General features: G+C 48.4%; 1 protein-coding gene across 1 annotated transcript in view; it reads right to left on the bottom strand.

Annotated features, from left to right (window-relative positions):
* Nucleotides 1-20134, bottom strand: part of SLC25A26 (solute carrier family 25 member 26) — a 386727-nt gene that overhangs the window by 260008 nt on the left and 106585 nt on the right. Inside the window, exons 4-5 of the mRNA XM_063940924.1 lie at nucleotides 19378-19482; nucleotides 18063-18110 (exon numbers count right to left, since the gene is read on the bottom strand). Coding sequence (XP_063796994.1) covers nucleotides 18063-18110; nucleotides 19378-19482 — 153 coding nt within the window. The remainder of the gene's footprint in view (nucleotides 1-18062; nucleotides 18111-19377; nucleotides 19483-20134) is intronic.

Raw genomic sequence — 20134 nt, 5'->3', positions numbered from 1 at the left:
GCCGAAATCTGTACCTTAATGGAGCCTAACTTTAGGCCCATATCCACTCCTGTCTGTAGAAAGCGGAGAAAGCGGCCCAAGTGGAAATCTTCCATAGGAGCATTCTTGGCTTCACACCAAGATACATATTTCCTCCAAATACGGTGATAATGTTTCGCCGTCACCTCCTTCCTAGCCTTTATCAGAGTAGGGATGATTTCCTCCGGAATACCTATTCCAGCAAGGATTCGGTGTTCAACCGCCATGCCGTCAAACGTAACCGCGGTAAGTCTTGGAACACGCAGGGCCCCTGCAGCAACAGGTCCTCCCTGAGAGGAAGAGGCCATGGATCTTCTGTGAGCATCTCCTGAAGATCTGAATACCAGGCCCTTTGAGGCCAATCTGGAACAATGAGTATTGTCTGTACTCTTTTTCGTCTTATGATTCTCAATATTTTTGAGATGAGAGGAAGAGCAGGGAACACATAGACCGACTGGAACACCCATAGTGTTACCAGGGCGTCCACCGCTACTGCCTGAGGGTCCCTTGACCTGGCACAATACCTCCGAAGCTTCTTGTTGAGGCGTGACGCCATCATGTCTTGTTATCTCTGCAAAAACTTCTTGATGAAGTCCCCACTCTCCTGGATGGAGATCGTGTCTGCTGAGGAAGTCTGCTTCCCAGTTGTCCACTCCCGGAATGAATACCGCTGACAGAGCGCTTACGTGATTTTCTGCCCAGCGCAGAATCCTGGTGGCTTCCGCCATTGCCACTCTGCTCCTTGTCCCGCCTGGGCGGTTTACATGAGCCACGGCTGTGACGTCTTATTGAATCAGAACCGGTAGGTCGCGAAGAAGATTCTCCGCTTGTCGTAGGCCGTTGTATATGGCCCTCAATTCCAGGACGTTGATGTGTAGACAAGCCTCCTGGCTTGACCATAGTCCCTGAAAATTTCTTCCCTGTGTGACTGCTCCCCATCCTCGGAGGCTCGCGTCCGTGGTCACCAGAACCCAGTCTTGAATGCCGAATCTGCGACCCTCTAGAAGGTGAGCACTCTGTAGCCACCACAGGAGAGACACCCTGGCCCTGGGGGACAGGGTTATTTTCTGATGTATTTGAAGATGGGACCCGGACCACTTGCCCAGAAGGTCCCACTGAAAAGTCCTTGCATGAAACCTGCCGAAGGGGATGGCCTCGTAGGTCACCACCATTTTCCCCAGTACTCGAGTGCATTGATGTACTGACACTCTTTTCGGTTTTAACAGGTCTCTGACCATGTTCTGGAGTTCCTGGGCTTTTTCCATCGGGAGAAAAACCCTCTTTTGTTCTGTGTCCAGAATCATGCCTAAGAACGATAGCCGAGTTGTAGGAACCAACTGTGACTTTGGTAGATTTAGAATCCAGCCATGCTGTTGCAGCACTCTCAGGGAGAGCGACACACTTTTCTGCAACTGTTCCTTTGATCTCGCTTTTATCAGGAGATTGTCCAAGTACGGGATAATTGTGACTCCTTGCCTGCGCAGGAGCACCATCATTTCCGCCATTACCTTGGTGAAAACCCTCGGGCCGTGGAAAGCCCAAAAGGCAACGTCTGAAACTGGTAATGACAGTCCTGTACAGCGAATCTCAGGTATGCCTGATGAGGAGGATATATGGGGACGTGAAGGTATGCATCCTTTATGTCTAGTGACACCATAAAATCCCCTCCTTCCAGGCTGGAGATAACCGCCCTGAGCGATTCCATCTTGAACTTGAACCTTTTTAAGTACAGGTTTAGGGATTTTAAATTTAGAATGGGTCTGACCGAGCCATCCGGTTTCGGGACCACAAACAGGGTTGAATAGTATCCCTTTCCCTGTTGAATCAGGGGAACCTTGATAATCACTTGCTGTTGACACAGCTTTCGAATTGCAGCTAAAACTATCTCACTCTCTGGAGGAGAAGCTGGTAAAGCCGATTTGAAGAATCGGCGAGGAGGCATGTCTTCGAATTCCAGCTTGTAGCCTTGGGATACAATTTCCGCCGCCCAAGGATCCACGTCCGACTGAACCCAGACGTAGCTGAAAAGTCGAAGACGTGCCCCCACCGGCGCGGACTCCCTCATTGGAGCCCTAGCGTCATGCGGTGGATTTAGTAGAAGCCGGGGAGGACTTCTGCTCCAGGGAACTAGCCATAGCAGGCATTCTTTTCCCTCTACCCTTACCACTGGCAAGGAAGGAAGAGCCCCGACCTCTTCTGGACTTATGCGACCGAAAGGACTGAATCTAATACTGTGGTGTTTTCTTTTGCTGTGGGGGAACATAAGGCAAAAAGGTAGATTTACCCGCGGTAGCCATGGAAACCAGGTCCGTGAGACCTTCCCCAAACAAAACCTCACCCTTGTAAGGCAAAACTTCCATATGCCTTTTTGAGTCGGCATCACCCGTCCATTGGCGGGTCCACAATGCTCGCCTAGCAGAAATCGCCATGGCGTTGGTTCTTGAACCTAGCAGTCCAACGTCTCTCTGAGCGTCTCTCATATATAAGACTGCGTCTTTAATGTGACCTAAGGTCAATAAAATGGTATCCCTATCTAGGGTAACAATATCAGCTGACAAGGTATCTGTCCAAGCTGCTACAGAGCTATAAACCCAAGCCGATGCTATTGCCAGTCTGAGTAAGGCACCCGTATGTGTATATATTGATTTTAAAGTCGTTTCCTGTCTGCGATCAGCAGGATCCTTGAGGGCTGCCGCGTCTGGAGACGGTAGCGCCACCTTCTTGGATAAGCGCGTTAAAGCCTTGTCCACCCTGGGCGAAGATTCCCACCGTATCCTGTCCTGTGCAGGGAAAGGATACGCCATAAGAATTTTTTTGGGAATCTTCTCAGTTTCTTGTCTGGAGATTCCCAAGCCTTTTCAAATAACGCATTCAACTCATGAGATGGGGGAAAGGTTACCTCAGGTTTCTTTTCCTTAAACATATGTACCCTCGTGTCAGGGACAGAGGGGTCATCTGTGATATGTAAAAAATAAGAATTTACTTACCGATAATTCTATTTCTCATAGTCCGTAGTGGATGCTGGGGACTCCGAAAGGACCATGGGGAATAGCGGCTCCGCAGGAGACTGGGCACAAAAGTAAAAGCTTTAAGACTACCTGGTGTGCACTGGCTCCTCCCCCTATGACCCTCCTCCAAGCCTCAGTTAGGATACTGTGCCCGGACGAGCGTACACAATAAGGAAGGATTTTGAATCCCGGGTAAGACTCATACCAGCCACACCAATCACACCGTACAACTTGTGATCTGAACCCAGTTAACAGCATGATAACAGAGGAGCCTCTGAAAAGATGGCTCACAACAATAATAACCCGATTTTTTTGGTAACAATAACTATGTACAAGTATTGCAGACAATCCGCACTTGGGATGGGCGCTCAGCATCCACTACGGACTATGAGAAATAGAATTATCGGTAAGTAAATTCTTATTTTCTCTGACGTCCTAGTGGATGCTGGGGACTCCGAAAAGGACCATGGGGATTATACCAAAGCTCCCAAACGGGCGGGAGAGTGCGGATGACTCTGCAGCACCGAATGAGAGAACTCCAGGTCCTCCTCAGCCAGGGTATCAAATTTGTAGAATTTAGCAAACGTGTTTGCCCCTGACCAAGTAGCTGCTCGGCAAAGTTGTAAAGCCGAGACCCCTCGGGCAGCAGCCCAAGATGAGCCCACTTTCCGTGTGGAATGGGCTTTTACAGATTTTGGCTGTGGCAGGCCTGCCACAGAATGTGCAAGCTGAATTGTACTACAAATCCAACGAGCAATAGTCTGCTTAGAAGCAGGAGCACCCAGCTTGTTGGGTGCATACAGGATAAACAGCGAGTCAGATTTTCTGACTCCAGCCGTCCTGGAAACATATATTTTCAGGGCCCTGACTACGTCCAGCAACTTGGAATCCTCCAAGTCCCTAGTAGCCGCAGGCACCACAATAGGCTGGTTTAAGTGAAAAGCTGAAACCACCTTAGGGAGAAATTGAGGACGAGTCCTCAATTCTGCCCTGTCCGTATGAAAAATTAGGTAAGGGCTTTTATAGGATAAAGCCGCCAATTCTGAGACACGCCTGGCTGAGGCCAGGGCTAACTCTGGACTTCAGGAACTGAAGCTAGTTCTTTTTGGAAGAATATTGACAGGGCCGAAATTTGAACCTTAATGGACCCTAATTTTAGGCCCATAGACAGTCCTGTTTGCAGGAAATGCAGGAAACGACCCAGTTGAAATTCCTCTGTAGGGGCCTTCCTGGCCTCACACCACGCAACATATTTACGCCAAATACGGTGATAATGTTGCACAGTTACATCCTTCCTGGCTTTGATCAGGGTAGGGATGACTTCATCCGGAATGCCTTTTTCCTTCAGGATCCGGCGTTCAACCGCCATGCCGTCAAACGCAGCCGCGGTAAGTCTTGGAACAGACATGGTCCCTGCTGGAGCAGGTCCTTTCTTAGAGGTAGAGGCCACGGGTCTTCCGTGAGCATCTCTTGAAGTTCCGGGTACCAAGTCCTTCTTGGCCAATCCGGAGCCACGAGTATAGTCCTTACTCCTCTCCTTCTTATGATTCTCAGTACCTTGGGTATGAGAGGCAGAGGAGGGAACACATACACTGACTGGTACACCCACGGTGTTACCAGAGCGTCCACAGCTATTGCCTGAGGGTCCCTTGACCTGGCGCAATATCTGTCCAGTTTTTTGTTGAGGCGGAACGCCATCATGTCCACCTTTGGTTTTTCCCAACGGTTCACAATCATGTGGAAGACTTCTGGGTGAAGTCCCCACTCCCCCGGGTGGAGATCGTGTCTGCTGAGGAAGTCTGCTTCCCAGTTGTCCACTCCCGGAATGAACACTGCTGACAGTGCTATCACATGATTTTCCGCCCAGCGAAGAATCCTTGCAACTTCCGTCATTGCCCTCCTGCTTCTTGTGCCGCCCTGTCTGTTTACGTGGGCGACTGCCGTGATGTTGTCCGACTGGATCAGCACCGGCTGACCCTGAAGCAGAGGCCTTGCCTGACTTAGGGCATTGTAAATGGCCCTTAGTTCCAGGATATTTATGTGAAGTGACGTTTCCATGCTTGACCACAAGCCCTGGAAATTTCTTCCCTGTGTGACTGCTCCCCAGCCTCTCAGGCTGGCATCCGTGGTCACCAGGACCCAGTCCTGAATGCCGAATCTGCGGCCCTCTAGAAGATGAGCACTCTGCAACCACCACAGGAGAGACACCCTTGTCCTTGGAGACAGGGTTATCCGCTGATGCATTTGAAGATGCGATCCGGACCATTTGTCCAGCAGATCCCACTGAAAAGTTCTTGCGTGGAATCTGCCGAATGGAATCGCTTCGTAAGAAGCCACCATTTTTCCCAGGACCCTTGTGCATTGATGCACTGACACTTGGCCTGGTTTTAGGAGGTTCCTGACTAGGTCGGATAACTCCCTGGCTTTCTCCTCCGGGAGAAACACCTTTTTCTGTACTGTGTCCAGAATCATCCCTAGGAACAGCAGACGTGTCGTCGGAATCAGCTGCGATTTTGGAATATTTAGAATCCATCCGTGCTGTCGTAGTACTACTTGAGATAGTGCTACTCCGACCTCTAACTGTTCTCTGGACCTTGCCCTTATCAGGAGATCGTCCAAGTAAGGGATAATTAAGACGCCTTTTCTTCGAAGAAGAATAATCATTTCGGCCATTACCTTGGTAAAGACCCGGGGTGCCGTGGACAATCCAAACGGCAGTGTCTGAAACTGATAGTGACAGTTCTGTACCACAAACCTGAGGTACCCTTGGTGAGAAGGGCAAATTGGGACATGGAGGTAAGCATCCTTGATGTCCAGAGACACCATATAGTCCCCTTCTTCCAGGTTCGCTATCACTGCTCTGAGTGATTCCATCTTGAATTTGAACCTTTGTATGTAAGTGTTCAAGGATTTCAGATTTAAAATAGGTCTCACCGAGCCGTCCGGCTTCGGTACCACAAACAGCGTGGAATAATACCCCTTTCCCTGTTGTAGGAGGGGTACCTTGATTATCACCTGCTGGGAATACAGCTTGTGAATGGCTTCCAATACCGCCTCCCTGTCGGGGGGAGACGTTGGTAAAGCAGACTTCAGGAACCGGCGAGGGGGAGACGTCTCGAATTCCAATTTGTACCCCTGAGATACTACCTGCAGGATCCAGGGGTCCACTTGCGAGTGAGCCCACTGCGCGCTGAAATTCTTGAGATGGGCCCCCACCGTGCCTGAGTCCGCTTGTAAGGCCCCAGCGTCATGCTGAGGACTTGGCAGAAGCGGGGGAGGGCTTCTATTCCTGGGAAGAGGCTGTCTGCTGCAGTCTATTTCCCCTTCCTCTGCCCCGGGGCAGATACGAGTGGCCTTTTGCCCGCTTGCCCTTATGGGGGACGAAAGGACTGAGCCTGAAAAGACGGTGTCTTTTTCTGCTGAGAGGTGACCTGGGGTAAAAAGGTGGATTTCCCAGCCGTTGCCGTGGCCACCAGGTCCGATAGACCGACCCCAAATAACTCCTCCCCTTTATACGGCAATACTTCCATATGCCGTTTGGAATCCGCATCACCTGACCACTGTCGCGTCCATAACCCTCTTCTGGCAGAAATGGACAGCGCACTTACTCTTGATGCCAGAGTGCAAATATCCCTCTGTGCATCTCTCATATATAGAAATGCATCCTAAATGCTCTATAGTCAATAATATATTGTCCCTGTCCAGGGTATCAATATTTTCAGTCAGGGAATCCGACCAAGCCACCCCAGCACTGCACATCCAGGCTGAGGCGATTGCTGGTCGCAGTATAATACCAGTATGTGTGTATATACTTTTTAGGATATTTTCCAGCTTCCTATCAGCTGGTTCCTCGAGGGCGGCCGTATCAGGAGACGGTAACGCCACTTGTTTAGATAAGCGTGTGAGCGCCTTATCCACCCTAGGGGGTGTTTCCCAACGCGCCCTAACCTCTGGCGGGAAAGGGTATAATGCCAATAATTTTTTTAGAAATTAGCAGTTTTTTATCGGGGGAAACCCACGCTTCATCACACACCTCATTTAATTCATCTGATTCAGGAAAAACTACGGGTAGTTTTTTCACACCCCACATAATACCCTTTTTTGTGGTACTTGTAGTATCAGAAATGTTCAAAACTTCCTTCATTGCCGTGATCATGTAACGTGTGGCCCTACTGGAAAATACGTTTGTTTCCTCACCGTCGACACTGGAGTCAGTGTCCGTGTCTGGGTCTGTGTCGACCACCTGAGGTAACGGGCGCTTTAGAGCCCCTGACGGTGTTTGAGACGCCTGTACAGGTATTAACTGATTTGCCGGCTGTCTCATGTCGTCAACAGTCTTTTGTAAAGTGCTGACACTATCACGTAATTCCTTCCATAAGACCATCCAGTCAGGTGTCGACTCCCTAGGGGGTGACATCACTAATACAGGCAATTGCTCCGCCTCCATACCATTTTCCTCCTCATACATGTCGACACAACGTACCGACACACAGCACACACACAGGGAATGCTCTGATAGAGGACAGGACCCCACTAGCCTTTGGGGAGACAGAGGGAGAGTTTGCCAGCACACACCAGAGCGCTATACATATACAGGGATAACCTTATATAAGTGTTTTTCCCTTATATAGCTGCTGTATAGATTTATCTGCCAATTTAGTGCCCCCCCTCTCTTGTTTTACCCTGTTTCTGTAGTGCAGGACTGCAGGGGAGAGTCAGGGAGCTTCCCTCCAACGGAGCTGTGAGGAAAAATGGCGCCAGTGTGCTGAGGAGATAGGCTCCGCCCCCTTCTCGGCGGCCATTCTCCCGCTTTTTTATGGAAAAACAGGCATGAGTTAAATGCATCCATATAGCCCAGGAGCTATATGTGATGCATTTTTTGCCCCCTAAGGTGTTTATATTGCGTCGCAGGGCGCCCCCACCCAGCGCCCTGCACCCTCAGTGACCGGAGTGTGAAGTGTGCTGAGAGCAATGGCGCACAGCTGCGGTGCTGTGCGCTACCTTATTGAAGACAGGACGTCTTCTGCCGCCGATTTTTCCGGACCTCTTCTGCTCTTCTGGCTCTGTAAGGGGGACGGCGGCGCGGCTCTGGGACCCATCCATGGCTGGGCCTGTGATCGTCCCTCTGGAGCTAATGTCCAGTAGCCTAAGAAGCCCAATCCACTCGGCACGCAGGTGAGTTCGCTTCTTCTCCCCTTAGTTCCTCGATGCAGTGAGCCTGTTGCCAGCAGGTCTCACTGAAAATAAAAAACCTAAAACTAAACTTTTTTCCAAGCAGCTCAGGAGAGCCACCTAGACTGCACCCTTCTCGTTCGGGCACAAAAATCTAACTGAGGCTTGGAGGAGGGTCATAGGGGGAGGAGCCAGTGCACACCAGGTAGTCTTAAAGCTTTTACTTTTGTGCCCAGTCTCCTGCGGAGCCGCTATTCCCCATGGTCCTTTCGGAGTCCCCAGCATCCACTAGGACGTCAGAGAAATAAGAATTTACTTACCGATAATTCTATTTCTCGTAGTCCGTAGTGGATGCTGGGGACTCCGTAAGGACCATGGGGAATAGCGGCTCCGCAGGAGACTGGGCACAAAAGTAAAGCTTTAGAACTACCTGGTGTGCACTGGCTCCTCCCCCTATGACCCTCCTCCAAGCCTCAGTTAGGATACTGTGCCCGGACGAGCGTACACAATAAGGAAGGATTTTGAATCCCGGGTAAGACTCATACCAGCCACACCAATCACACCATATAACTTGTGATCTAAACCCAGTTAACAGCATGATAACAGAGGAGCCTCTAGAAAAGATGGCTCACTACAGCAATAACCCGATTTTTTTGGTAACAATAACTATGTACCAGTATTGCAGACAATCCGCACTTGGGATGGGCGCCCAGCATCCACTACGGACTACGAGAAATAGAATTATCGGTAAGTAAATTCTTATTTTCTCTGACGTCCTAGTGGATGCTGGGGACTCCGTAAGGACCATGGGGATTATACCAAAGCTCCCAAACGGGCGGGAGAGTGCGGATGACTCTGCAGCACCAAATGAGAGAACTCCAGGTCCTCCTCAGCCAGGGTATCAAATTTGTAGAATTTTACAAACGTATTTGCTCCTGACCAAGTAGCTGCTCGGCAAAGTTGTAAAGCCGAGACCCCTCGGGCAGCCGCCCAAGATGAGCCCACCTTCCTTGTGGAATGGGCTTTTACAGAGTTTGACTGTGGCAGGCCTGCCACAGAATGTGCAAGCTGAATTGTACTACAAATCCAACGAGCAATAGTCTGCTTAGAAGCAGGAGCACCCAGCTTGTTGGGTGCATACAGAATAAACAACGAGTCAGATTTTCTGACTCCAGCCGTCCTGGAAACCTATATTTCCAGGGCTCTGACAACGTCTAGCAACTTGGAGTCCTCCAAGTCCCTAGTAGCCGCAGGCACCACAATAGGTTGATTCAGGTGAAACGCTGAAAACCACCTTAGGGAGAAACTGAGGACAAGTCCTCAATTCCGCCCTGTCCGAATGGAAAATCAGATGAGGGCTTTTACAGGATAAAGCCGCCAATTCTGACACGCACCTGGCCCAGGCCAGGGCCAACAGCATGACCACTTTCCATGCGAGATATTTTAACTCCACATATTTAAGTGGTTCAAACCAATGTGACTTTTGGAACCCAAAAACTACATTTAGATCCCAAGGTGCCACTGAAGGCACAAAAGGAGGCTGTATATACAGTACCCCTTTCACAAACGTCTGAACTTCAGGGACTGAAGCTAGTTCTTTTTTGGAAGAAAATTGACAGGGCCGAAATTTTAACCTTAATGGACCCCCATTTCAGGCCCATAGACACTCCTGTTTGCAGGAAATGTAGGAATCGACCTAGTTGAAAATTCCTCCGTCGGGGCCTTACTGGCCTCGCACCACGCAACATATTTTCGCCAAATGCGGTGATAATGTTTTGCGGTTATATCTTTCCTGGCTTTGATCAGGATAGGAATGACTTCATCCGGAATGCCTTTCTCCTTCAGGATCCGGCGTTCAACCGCCATGCCGTCAAACGCAGCCGCGGTAAGTCTTGGAACAGACAGGGTCCTTGCTGGAGCAGGTCCCTTCTTAGAGGTAGAGGCCACGGATCCTCCGTGAGCATCTCTTGAAGTTCCGGTTACCAAGTCCTTCTTGGCCAATCCGGAGCCACGAATATAGTGCTTACTCCTCTCCATCTTATAATTCTCAGTACCTTGGGTATGAGAGGCAGAGGAGGGAACACATACACTGACTGGTACACCCACTGTGTTACCAGAGCGTCTACAGCTATTGCCTGAGGGTCCCTTGACCTGGCGCAATACTTGTTCTGCTGAGGAAGTCTGCTTCCCAGTTGTCCACTCCCGGAATGAATACTGCTGACAGTGCTATCACATGATTTTCCGCCCAGCGAAGAATCCTTGCAGCTTCTGCCATTGCCCTCCTGCTTCTTGTGTCACCCTGTCTGTTTACGTGGGTGACTGCCGTGATGTTGTCCGAATGGATCAACTCCGGGTGACCTTGAAGCAGAGGTCTTGCTGAGCTTAGAGCATTGTAAATGGCCCTTAGCTTCAGGATATTTATGTGAAGTGATGTCTCCAGGCTTGACCATAAGCTCTGGAAATTCCTTCCCTGTGTGACTGCTCCCCAGCCTCGCAGGCTGGCATCCATGGTCACCAGGACCCAGTCCTGAATGTGCGGCCCTCTAGAAGATGAGCACTCTGCAACCACCACAGGAGAGACACCCTTGTGCTTGGTGACAGGGTTATCCGCTGATGCATCTGAAGATGCGACCCGGACCATTTGTCCAGCAGGTCCCACTGGAAAGTTCTTGCGTGGAATCTGCCGAATGGGATTGCTTCGTAGGAAGCCACCATTTTTCCCAGAACCATTTCATTGATGTACTGAGACTTGGCTCGGTTATAGGAGGTTCCCGACTAGCTCGGATAACTCCCTGACTTTCTCCTCCGGGAGAAACACCTTTTTCTGGACTGTGTCCAGGATCATCCCTAGGAACAGAAGACGAGTCGTCGGAATTAGCTGCGATTTTGGAATATTGAGAATCCAATCGTGCTGCCGCAACACTACCTGAGATAGTGCTACACCGACCTCCAACTGTTCCCTGGATCTTACCCTTATCAGGGAATCGTCCAAGTAAGGGATAACTAAAATTCCCTTCCTTCGAAGGAGAATCATCATACGGCAACGTCTGAAACTGATAGTGACAGTTCTGTACCATAAACCTGAGGTACCCTTGGTGAGAAGGGTAAATTGGGACATGAAGGTAAGCATCCTTGATGTCCCGAGACATCATGTAGTCCCCTTCTTCCAGGTTCGCAATCACTGCTCTGAGTGACTCAATCTTGAATTTGAACCTCCGTATGTAAGTGTTCAAGATTTTAGATTTAGAATCGGTCTCACCGAGCCGTCCGGCTTCGGTACCACAACAGTGTGGAATAATACCCCGTTCCCTGTTGCAGGAGGGGTACCTTGATTATCACCTGCTGGGAATACAGCTTGTGAATGGCTTCCAAAACTGCCTCCCTGTCAGAAGGAGACATCGGTAAAGCCGACTTTAGGAAACGGCGAGGGGGAGACGTCTCGAATTCCAATTTGTACCCCTGAGATATCACCTGAAGGATCCAGGGGTCTACTTGCGAGTGAGCCCACTGCGCGCTGAAATTCATTGAGACGGGCCCCCACCGTGCCTGATTCTGCTTGTAAAGCCCCAGCGTCATACTGAGGGCTTGGCAGAGGCGGGAGAGGGCTTCTGTTCCTGGGAACTGGCTGATTTCTGCAGCCTTTTTCCTCTCCCTCTGTCACGGGGCAGAAATGAGGAACATTTTGCCCGCTTGCCCACGAAAAGACTGCGCCTGATAATACGGCGTCTTCTTATGTTGAGAGGCGACCTGGGGTACAAACGTGGATTTCCCAGCTGTTGCCGTGGCCACCAGGTCTGAAAGACCGACCCCAAATAACTCCTCCCCTTAATAAGGCAATACTTCCAAATGCCGTTTGGAATCCGCATCACCTGACCACTGTCGTGTCCATAACCCTCTACTGGCAGAAATGGACAACGCACTTAGACTTGATGCCAGTCGGCAAATATTCCGCTGTGCATCACGCATATATAGAAATGCATCTTTTAAATGCTCTATAGGCAATAATATACTGTCCCTATCTAGGGTATCAATATTTTCAGTCAGGGAATCCGACCACGCCAACCCAGCACTGCACATCCAGGCTGAGGCGATTGCTGGTCGCAGTATAACACCAGTATGTGTGTAAATACATTTTAGGATACCCTCCTGCTTTCTATCAGCAGGATCCTTAAGGGCGGCCATCTCAGGAGAGGGTAGAGCCCTTGTTCTTACAAGCGTGTGAGCGCTTTATCCACCCTAGGGGGTGTTTCCCAACGCACCCTAACCTCTGGCGGGAAAGGATATAATGCCAATAACATTTTAGAAATTATCAGTTGTTATCGGGGGAAACCCACGCATCATCACACATCTCATTTAATTTCTCAGATTCAGGAAAACTACAGGTAGTTTTTCCTCACCGAACATAATACCCCTTTTTGGTGGTACTCGTATTATCAGAAATGTGTAAAACATTTTTCATTGCCTCAATCATGTAACGTGTGGCCCTACTGGAAGTCACATTTGTCTCTTCACCGTCGACACTGGAGTCAGTATCCGTGTCGGCGTCTATATCTGCCATCTGAGGTAACGGGCGCTTTAGAGCCCCTGACGGCCTATGAGACGTCTGGACAGGCACAAGCTGAGTAGCCGGCTGTCTCATGTCAACCACTGTCTTTTATACAGAGCTGACACTGTCACGTAATTCCTTCCAACAGTTCATCCACTCAGGTGTCGACCCCCTAGGGGGTGACATCACTATTACAGGCAATCTGCTCCGTCTCCACATCATTTTTCTCCTCATACATGTCGACACAAACGTACCGACACACAGCACACACACAGGGAATGCTCTGATAGAGGACAGGACCCCACTAGCCCTTTGGGGAGACAGAGGGAGAGTTTGCCAGCACACACCAGAGCGCTATATATATACAGGGATAACCTTATATAAGTGTTTTTCCCCTTATAGCTGCTGTATTTTTAATACTGCGCGTAATTAGTGCCCCCCTCTCTTTTTTTAACCCTTTCTGTAGTGTAGTGACTGCAGGGGAGAGCCAGGGAGCTTCCCTCCAACGGAGCTGTGAGGGAAAATGGTGCCAGTGTGCTGAAGAGATAAGGCCGCCGAGAAGGGGGCGGAGCCTATCTCCCGTTTTTCTGTGTATTCTGGCAGGGGTTAAATTCATCCATATAGCCCAGGAGCTATATGTGATGCATTTTTTTGCCATCCAAGGTGTTTTTATTGCGTCTCAGGGCGCCCCCCCCCAGCGCCCTGCACCCTCAGTGACCGGAGTGTGAAGTGTGCTGAGAGCAATGGCGCACAGCTGCAGTGCTGTGCGCTACCTTGTTGAAGACAGGACGTCTTCTGCCGCCAATTTTCCGGACCTCTTCTGTCTTCTGGCTCTGTAAGGGGGCCGGCGGCGCGGCTCTGGGACCCATCCATGGCTGGGCCTGTGATCGGTCCCTCTGGAGCTAATGTCCAGTAGCCTAAGAAGCCCAATCCACTCTGCACGCAGGTGAGTTCGCTTCTTCTCCCCTTAGTCCCTCGATGCAGTGAGCCTGTTGCCAGCAGGTCTCACTGAACATAAAAAACCTAAAACTAAACTTTTCACTAAGCAGCTCAGGAGAGCCACCTAGTGTGCACCCTTCTCGTTCGGGCACAAAAATCTAACTGAGGCTTGGAGGAGGGTCATAGGGGGAGGAGCCAGTGCACACCAGGTAGTTCTAAAGCTTTACTTTTGTGCCCAGTCTCCTGCGGAGCCGCTATTCCCCATGGTCCTTACGGAGTCCCCAGCATCCACTAGGACGTCAGAGAAACATCTTTTATTGCAATAATCATATAATGAATGCTTTTGGCCACCCTTGGGTGTAACCTCGTATCATCGTAGTCGACACTGGAGTCAGTATCCGTGTAGGTATCAGTGTCTGCTATTTGGGATAGGGGACGTTTTTGAGACCCCGAAGGGCCCTGTGACACCGTCAAAGCCATTGATTGACTCCCTGTATTATTCCTGGACTCTGCTTTGTCTAATCTCTTATGTAACAAAGTCACATTTGCATTTAAAACATTCCACATGTCCAACCAATCATGTGTCTGCGTTGCAGACGTAGACCCTACAATCATCTGCTCCACCTCCTCTTTAGACGAGCCTTACGCTTCAGACATGCCGACAGACGTGTACAGACACCCCCACACACACAGGAATATATTTATATGGAGACAGTTCCCCAATAAGGCCCTTTGGAGAGACAGAGAGAGAGTATGCCAGCACACACCCAGCGCCTACTAACACTGGAAACAAAATCCCCAGATAAACAGCGCTTTTATTTAATCACATGTATATATCTATACGCTCACTGCGCCTTACAAGTGCCCCCCCCCCCCCTCTTTTTTGCCCTGTGTCACCGTATTCAGCAGGGGAGAGTCTGGGGAGCCAGCTTCTCTGCAGTGTGCTGTGGAGAAAATGGCGCCGGTTAGTGCTGTGGGATCAAGCTCCACCCCCTCAGCGTCGGGCTTCGGTCCCGCTCAATTTTTCAATACTGGCTGGGGATATTAATATATATTGCCTCCGTAGCCTATATATATTGCCTTTTAGCCAGTCCTAGAGGTTTATTATTGCTGCCCAGGGCGCTCCCCCTGTGCCCTGCACCCATCCGTGCCTGCAGTGTGTTGTGTGTGGGAGCAATGGCGCGCAGAGAAGATCTGAAGTCTTCTGCCGCCTTTGAAGTCTTCTTTCTTCTTATACTCACCCGGCTTCTATCTTCCAGCTCTGTGAGGAGGACGGCGGCGCAGCTCCGGGACGAACGGCGAGGGTGAGACCTGCGTTCTGACCCTCTGGAGCTAATGGTGTCCAGTAGCCTAAGAAGCAGAGCCTATCACTTAAGTAGGTCTGCTTCTCTCTCCTCAGTCCCACGATGCAGGAAGCCTGTTGCCAGCAGTGCTCCCTGAAAATAAAAAACCTAACAAAATTCTCAGGAGAGCTCCCCTGTAATGCACCCAGTCTCCTCTGGGCACAGGATCTAACTGAGGACTGGAGGAGGGGCATAGAGGGAGGAGCCAGTGCACACCCATTCTAAAGTTCTTTATCGTGCCCATGTCTCCTGCGGAGCCCGTCTATACCCCATGGTCCTTACGGAGTCCCCAGCATCCTCTAGGACGTAAGAGAAATAAAGGGAACACTTAAACAACACAATGTAACTCCAAATCAATCACACTTCTGTGAAATCAAACTGTCCACTTAGGAAGCAACACTGATTGACAATCAATTTCACATGCTGTTGTGCAAATGGAACAGACAACAGGTGGAAATTATAGGCAATTAGCAAGACACCCCCAATAAAGGAGTTGTTCTGCAGGTGGTGACCACAGACCACTTCTCAGCTCCTATGCTTTCTGGCTGATGTTTTGGTCACTTTTGAAAGCTGGCGGTGCTTTCACTCTAGTGGTAGCATGAGACGGAGTCTACAACCCACACAAGTGGCTCAGGTAGTGCAGCTCATCCAGGATGGCACATCAATGCGAGCTGTGGCAAGAAGGTTTGCTGTGTCTGTCAGCGTAGTGTCCACAGTATGGAGGCGCTACCAGGAGACAGGCCAGTACATCAGGAGACGTGGAGGAGGCCGTAGGAGGGCAACAACCCAGCAGCAGGACCGCTACCTCCGCCTTTGTGCAAGGAGGAACAGGAGGAGCACTGCCAGAGCCCTGCAAAATGACCTCCAGCAAGCCACAAATGTGCATGCGTCTACTCAAATGATGAGAAACAGACTCCATAAGGGTGGTATGAGGGCCCGACGTCCACAGGTGGGGGTTGTGCTTACAGCCCAACACCGTGCAGGGCGTTTGGCATTTGCCAGAGAACACCAAGATTGGCAAATTCGCCACTGGCGCCCTGTGCTCTTCACAGATGAAAGCAGATTCTCACTGAGCACATGTGACAGACGTGACAGAGTCTGGAGACGCCAAGGAGAACGTTCTGCTGCCTGCAACATCCTCCAGCATGACCGGTTTGGCAGTGGGTCAGTAATGGTGTGGGGTGGCATTTCTTTGGGGGGCCGCACAGCCCTCCATGTGCTCGCCAGAGGTAGCCTGACTGCCATTAGGCACCGAGATGAGATCCTCAGACCCCTTGTGAGACCATATGCTGGTGCAGTTGGCCCTGGGTTCCTCCTAATGCAAGACAATGCTAGACCTTATGTGGCTGGAGTGTGTCAGCAGTTCCTGCAAGACGAAGGCATTGATGCTATGGACTGGCCTGCCCGTTCCCCAGACCTGAATCCAATTGAGCACATCTGGGACATCATGTCTCGCTCCATCCCCCAACGCCACGTTGCACCACAGACTGTCCAGGAGTTGGCGGATGCTTTAGTCCAGGTCTGGGAGGAAATCCCTCAGGAGACCATCCACCACCTCATCAGGAGCATGCCCAGGCGTTGTAGGCAGGTCATACAGGCCCGTGGAGGCCACACACACTACTGAGACTCATTCCGACTTTTTTTAAGGACATTAAATCAAAGTTGGATCAGCCTGTAGTGTGTTTTTCCACTTTAATTTTGAGTGACTCTAAATCCAGACCTCCATGGGTTAATAAATTTGATTTCCATTGATCATTTTTGTGTGATTTTGTTGTCAGCACATTCAACTATGTAAAGAACAAAGTATTTAATAAGAATATTTCATTCATTCAGATCTAGGATGTGTTATTTTAGTGTTCCCTTTATTTTTTTGAGCAGTGTATTATACACACACACACACACACACACACACACACACACACACATACATATATGTACATACACACACATATATAGATTCTATTGTGTCCTCATAATATAACTGTGGGGGTCGTGGCTGCCGAAGGGAATGGAGGGATCACAGCAGATATCACAGTACTTCTGTCATACATTTGGGGAATACTAAATATTTGTGTTTACCCCCCAAAAAATGGGGGTTTCAGGGGAATAGGCTGCAAATATGTTTTGATAAATCGGCTGCTTAAGCTAATTTTAATTTGTTTGCCCTTTTTTGCACTTAGTACATATCTTAAGGCGATGTCAAATGTTTTAATCGCTGCCAGCCACTAGATGGCGCCAAACAGAGCGATACAATTGTTCGGTTCGGGTACGATTGGCTTCTGGCGCTGACATTTCAGCTCACACTCCCAGGGGTGGAGAGCTGCAATGTACGAAAAGTGACCTGTTTGGACGCACAAACAGCACTTTTCGCGACTAAACCCGTCATTAATGGCCATCAATTGAATCTCGTCCCTGCGGTCTACCGTTACTTTAGATGGGAGAGATCGGACGGCAAGAACAATTGAATTCCACCCGTAGGGGGACATTTACTAAACAGTGATAAGAGCGGAGAAGTGAGCCAGTGGAGACGTTGCCCCATCGACCAATCAGTAGCTCTGTATAATTTTATAGTATGCAAATTATAGATGTTACTTCAGTGCTGATTGGTCGATGGGGAAACTTCTCCACTGGCTCACTTCTCCGCTCTTATCACTGCTTAGTAAATGTCCCCCTTAGCGTAATAACTTATTCCCAAAGTTTACCAAATGTCCCGCATAACGTCTATGACATTAATTCCCACTTTGAGCCCTCACTACCCCTGTTCATTCAATGTGATGTTTTAGTACAACTGTAGTTAATAAACAAATAAACTACGTTGTTTAAACTTTATCAGTAAATTTAGCCAAGGCAATAACAAACTATGAGGTCTATTTACTAAGCTTTGGACGGAGATAAAGTCGACAGAGATATAGTACCAGCCAATCAGCTCCTAACTGCCGTGTCACAGGCTGTGTTTGAAAAATGACAGTTAGGAGCCGATTGACTGGTGCTTTATCTCCATCCAAGGCTTAGTAAATAGACCCCTAAATAGCTTACCTCTCGGAGTACTGTGCTTTTATATCCTCGGTACAGGCCCCGTATTCCCTGTAATATAAAGGCATTGATTAGCACATGGATATGACATTACTAATCACAAATATGGCGGTGATATCCGTAACAATATCAGGGCCCTATATCGCAGGGTGCTTTTGTCTCAGAATGAAATTGATGTTAGATAATTATACGATCTCAGGTATTAGAAGCGAAATGCACAAAATGATTTGAATTAAAGGCAAGGTCGATGCATTATGTTAAAAAATGGGAATAGTAACAAAATCCATAATGAGAAATCAGAACAGCAAACACTAAAACAAAGAATGAAAAAAATATAGTTAAAAAAAAATAATAATAATAGTATTTTGCCACTAAAAGATAGGAAAGAGATAAAGAAATAGCTCATGTCGTTTACGTTCCTCAACTGTGTCCGCAATGAATGGAAAAATGATGGATAATGTAAAAAAAATTAACCCACGAACATCATTAAGTAGCCACAACTATGGTGGACCGGTGGAGAAGTTGCTTTTACCTAGCATTTTATAGAAAATTCTTGGTACCTCAAAGTTGATTGTTTGCTATGGGCAACTTCTCCAATCTTCACTGCTTCACACAAGAACCAATATGATATCTACTAAGCCTCATTAAAGGCGTAAGGAAAATTCCTCATTCACGATCAAACTTTAATTCTGATAAATATATTTTTATCTCGCACCACAAGCAAGTTGTGTAGCGAGTGCGGTTTTTTAATGTCGTTAAGCTTTCTTTAGTCTTCTTTTTTCCCATAAAACCAATCAAAATAATCCGTAAGGATAAGGTTCATCTCAAGCTGAAGAAGTGCAGGGTCCGCACACCTCCCCTCAGTAGTGAGATACTCATTCACAACAGCTGGTTCAATGTTCCATTCTCATGCTGCAGGAGGTATGGGAGATTGAACAATCTATTGTATGTTTAAGAATAAACCTAGTTATAAATTATATATACAGTATATATTGGCTAACCTAAAATTAAAAAATAAAAATGAAAAAAACAAATTACATTAAAAAGTCTATGGAACGAGCCCTTTTAGGGCCAGATTTCAAATAAATGTCAGGTGAAAAGCATCAAAGGAATCACTGTACTTGGGAGCTCATTCAAAGGAGTTTTTACAGCCGAGAACGTTTTACCTCACCTTGCACTGTATTATTTTAAAGTGATTTTCTGTTTTAACTCAAACAATTTGACAGTAGCCGGGTTCATGTAAGGCGATCGGCTCAGTTACTGGCAATTCATAGCCGACTGTACGTGGGATCACAGCTCAGGACACCAGGCCTCTTACCTCTTGCCGCAGAGTGCTAGAGAACATCTGATAGGTGGTGGAGGACGGCGACACTTGCGCTCTTTGCTTTACCACTTCTGAAGGTACACGAATGAGACACGCTACCTGGTAACAGAGGAGAAATAATGTGTTACTGTGAGGCAACATTTGAAGACAGGGTTACATATTCTGCAATGCAAGTTTTCGATATTTAATATCTATATAAATATATATATATATATAAAAAAAAAAACAACTACTGTATATGTACAATGGAAGCATCCTTAAGTGTATGAGAGGAGGAAGCCATCTTGATTAGGCCCTAACATGGCAACCTGCTGCAGCGACAGGAAAGTGTGGAGGATTTGTGCATCTAGTGAAGTAGAGTATAAGTACCACAGGTATTTTAGATGCAATAAGCTCAATAACACACATTTTTTGATATCTACTAAACTTGAGTGCTTGTTTAATGTCACGCCTAGCCGTTCATTAAATAATAGAAGGCCGCGGGGCCACAGGTTTTGTAACACACAGAAACCGACACCGGACCCGTCCTTATCACAAGAAAGCTTCCAACCCAGCAAAACAAGCCAGGAGTCACAGACACGTTATGGTTAGGCCTCTGGCAGAACATCTATGAATGAAGTGAAATGGTCTGCATGACTGGCTGTATGTTAAAAAAGGAATGCAGATTAAAAGTGAACTGTACAGTATTCATCTGAATCACTTCTTCCCCAGCAAACACGCGGTATGAAAAGAAAGTTTGAATAGTTGCAGA

The sequence above is a fragment of the Pseudophryne corroboree genome, chromosome 9, assembly GCF_028390025.1.
Source record: "Pseudophryne corroboree isolate aPseCor3 chromosome 9, aPseCor3.hap2, whole genome shotgun sequence".
In the NCBI taxonomy this organism is placed as follows: domain Eukaryota; kingdom Metazoa; phylum Chordata; class Amphibia; order Anura; family Myobatrachidae; genus Pseudophryne; species Pseudophryne corroboree.
This window is presented reverse-complemented; position numbering and strand designations above follow the sequence as displayed.